Source organism: Colobus angolensis, unplaced genomic scaffold, assembly GCF_000951035.1.
Source record: "Colobus angolensis palliatus isolate OR3802 unplaced genomic scaffold, Cang.pa_1.0 Scaffold1, whole genome shotgun sequence".
NCBI lineage: Eukaryota > Metazoa > Chordata > Mammalia > Primates > Cercopithecidae > Colobus > Colobus angolensis.
The window spans coordinates 3298150-3302060 of NW_012110918.1; the positions used below are offsets into that span (position 1 = coordinate 3298150).

Below are 3911 nucleotides of genomic sequence, written 5' to 3' on the forward strand. Positions count from 1 at the left end.
AAATACAAAAATTAGCTGGGCACGGTGGTGCGTGTCTGTAGTCCCAGCTACTCGGGAGGCTGAGATGGGAGGAAAACTTAAGTCCAGGAAGCAGAGATTGCAGTGAGTTGAGACTGCATCACTACACTCCAGCCTGGGCAATAGAGTGAGACCCCGTCTCAAAAAAAAAAAAAAAAAAGACATCCTCTCAAGCAGGCCTTGTGGTCATCCTAGTTAAAATTTCACATACACAGACCACTCCTTCCTCCCCCACACATCCACGCTTTATCTCCCCCTTCTGAGCTTAATGTTTTTCTTCTTACCACTTATCACAAAAGTAAGTTATGAAGCATAATAATAAACTACATCCTCCTGATCTCACAACCCAGCCTAAAAATTAAAAGATTATCAGAGTTCAAGATCATCCTGGGCAACAAAGCGAGACTCCATGTCTGCAAAAAATACACAAATTAGCCGGATGCGGTGATGGATGCCTGTTGTCCCAGTTATTCAGGAGGTTGAAGCAGGAGGATTGCTTTATTTAGCGCAAGAGTTAGAGGCTGCAGTGAGCCATAATGCCACTACTTTTGAACAACAAAAGACCTACTAGCTTTATAAAAATTGACTATATTTGATTCCTTCACAGTAGCTGAATATTCTCCTTCTGCCCATGTTGTCATGTTGGGGCAATGAGAAACAACACACATGGCGATCTGGTGGATGCTCAAATCTAAACCGAGGCACTTTGTCACATTGGGTACATTTGATTAGTAATTGTCTATTAAACGGTTTCTCCCTAAGAACATCACAATTTATCTTTATTCATTTATTTGACATTATTGATTTAATCTGCCACGCTTATCTTAGAAACATAGATTTCTCTCGGAAATAAAAACTGCCAAAAATCGCACAGGGGACCTTCAACTTCACCTTCATCAAACTAGTTTGAATTTCCTGTGAGCTGAGGAAAGACTTTACCCACGGGGGCTAAGAGAAGGGGAGTCAGAGAACTCAGAAGGCCTGAAAGACTGAAGAGACTGGAGATCTCTACAGGGTTCCAAGAAACTTGGTAGGAATTAAGCATTTCACGTAGGAACAGTACGTTATTGGGCGTTTACCTACAGAGATAAATATTTTTTCTTTGGCAGATCGTTCCACAAGGCCGTGGGAGGAATTCCTGGGGAGTTCCCTTAGAATTTAAAAAAAAAAAATCTACTTTATTTATATTCGACCGCTCCGTAGACCCATCCCACAGTCTCGCAAAACCCCAACAAGAACGGCAGGCAGCAGACTCAGAACCCAGTAAGCAGCACTTCCGCGCCTACCCTATCCCTTCCCGGAGCACATCCGGGACTCGGGGAGGCGTGGTCTCTGGAGGCGGAGTCTGGCGCAAGCCGGCCCCGCCCACCTGGCTGAATTCACAGTCACGCTCGCTCCTTCCGCCCGCCAGGGGTCGCAGGCTGCGAGAGCAGGTTCCTGGTTTGGCAAACACTCGCCCCCTCAGTCTCGTTCATTCTCGCGAGAGAAAGCGCGAGGCCTGCCGGGAGGGAGCGCGGCCGTACTTAGGTTTGCTCAAAATGGCAGCGCTGGAGGAAGAATTCGCGTTATCTTCGATAGTCCTGAGCGCCGGGCCTGAAGGACTCCTAGGCGTGGAGCAGAGCGACGAAACAGACCAGTTTCTAGTGACAGACAGCGGCAGGACAGTCATCCTCTATAAGGTGAAAGCAGTAGGATTGGGAGCGCCCCGACTGCCTTCTCGCCCCTTTCTGAGCGCGGAGCTCGAGCTGGAGTTTCTCACAGCTTCAGAGAGAGATCGTGGAGAAGGCTTAACAGAGAGCCGGCTGGGCCTGTCGGGGACGCTGAGTGAGGTCTAGAATTTGGCTTGCTTGCCTTCCTGTAAAGGCGTATTTCCGACTTGCAAGGGCAGAGCGTCTGAGTGCACGTGGGTTAGACTCGAAAAAGAAAGAGAACCTGTGCTTTTGCTTCGGAACTGGCGGAGATGGTATTGCTAAGATTCCTTCCTGGGGTCATTATCATCTTAGCTGCCCGCGGGAGGATGGAACGGAGATTGGTTGGGCGGGATAGGATGACACTGACAAGAGTGGGAATAGTGGTTTAGCCCTGTGTCTACGCTTCACACCCCTCTCTTTGTAGGGAGGGACAATTTTAGAGGGTGAGGGACTTTCTTGATAGCTCGGTAAGAATCTTGACTCCAAGTGGCTTGTCTGTTGGCATCTCTGGTTCACGCTGTGCATCCTGGAGTTGAGTCCCAGGAAAATCTGCAAGTCCTGCCCCCATTTCAGCCTAAAGCCTGATAGGGAACACTTTCTAAGCTTGCTTTTGGTGGTCGCATGGAAAGCAGTTACTTTTATCTGGGCTGCTGAACATAGTTTTCTATGTTTTAAAGAAGTTAGCTATCTGCTTTGACGTTTCGAGAACAGGTTGCCAACAGCTCCCTGTACTGTTTTGACTCTGCTGACTCTTGGGTTTTACTTGGGCTGTCAAGTACGTTTACAGTTTTGCAGTTCCTACATAGGAATACAGCGACTGACTGGAATTGGATAGACATGATCCCAGATGTCTACTTAATTTCCCATGCCCCTGTTCAAAGGCATAACTTCCCATGCCTCTATTCAGAGGCATAATATAATCAATTTTAAATGTACTATTGTTTTTTAACCAAGGGTTGTTTATTTACTTATTTAGGAACATAGTTATATTTTCATTTTAACTACCCTTTTAAAGTTTTGGCCGGGCGCGGTGGCTCACGCCTGTAATCCCAGACGTTTGGGAGGCCGAGGTGGGTGGGTCACTTGAGGTTCAGGAGTTCGAGACCAGCCAGGCCAACATGGCGAAATGCTGTCTCTACTAAAAATACAAAAATTAGCCGGACTCGGTGGCGTGTGCTTGTAATTCCAGAGCTTTGGGAGGCCGAGGTGGATGGAGCGCCGTGGCGCAATCTCGGCTCACTGCAACCTCTGCCTCCTGGGTTCAAGCAATTCTCCTGCCTCAGCCTCCGGAATAACTGGGGTTACAGGCGCGCGCCACCATGCCTGGCTAATTTTTGTATTTTTGGTAGAGACAGGGTTTCACCATGTTGGTCAGGCTGGTCTCGAACTCTTGACCTTGTGATTCGCCCACCTTGGCCTCTCAAAGTGCTGGAATTACAGGCGTGAGCCACTGCAACCGGCCAGTAAATTTTTAAAATGCTGTCATTTTAATGGTTTCTTTTATTGATTATAAATTTAATTGCTTTTAATATTTGACTTAATATTGTATTTATCTTAATTTCATTAGGTTTCTGATCATAAACCCTTGGGGAGCTGGTCAGTGAAACAAGGTCAAATTATAACATGTCCAGCTGTGTGCAACTTTCAAACAAGAGAGTATATTGTTGTACACGATAATAAGGTGAGTTTTAAAACTTTTATATAATATATACAACATAAATGTTGATTATTAACTATTTGTATTTATTATATGTAAATGGAGAATAGAATAGTTTTTAACTAGTATGTTTTGATTTAAGGTTTTAAGAATATGGAATAATGAAGATGTAAACCTGGATAAAGTGTTTAAAGCTACAGTAAGTGTTTGAATTTTCCAACATATTTATTTAGCTTATTGGTGAATTAGAATCATTCATAATAAAGTATGTGTTATTTATTTTAATACTTCTGGGAAAATAAGCTTAAGGTCCTAATGAGGTTTTCATTCTAATTATCTTACAGTGTATCTTGGTAACATGTCTCTGTGAGTTAAGGAGATGAGGATTTATATAATTCATGAGTGAGAAATTTACACTTATTTCCATGAGTTTGGATGTTTGGAGTATGTCTTTTGTGAGCGCAAAATGAACTTCCTGTACCCTTTCTTAGAATAGGTAGACCCTGCAAGTTTCATGTATTGTACATTTTTTTTTTTTTTTTTTT

The 3911-nt window shown here is 44.2% G+C and overlaps 1 protein-coding gene across 1 annotated transcript in view; it reads left to right on the forward strand.

Annotated features, from left to right (window-relative positions):
• The first annotated feature begins 1426 nt into the window (after positions 1-1426).
• The window catches only part of NOL11 (nucleolar protein 11), a 34205-nt gene continuing 31720 nt past the window's right edge, over positions 1427-3911 (forward strand). Inside the window, exons 1-3 of the mRNA XM_011930899.1 lie at positions 1427-1697; positions 3277-3390; positions 3509-3565. Of these exons, the coding sequence (XP_011786289.1) occupies positions 1557-1697; positions 3277-3390; positions 3509-3565 (312 nt within the window). The 5' untranslated portion in view covers positions 1427-1556. The remainder of the gene's footprint in view (positions 1698-3276; positions 3391-3508; positions 3566-3911) is intronic.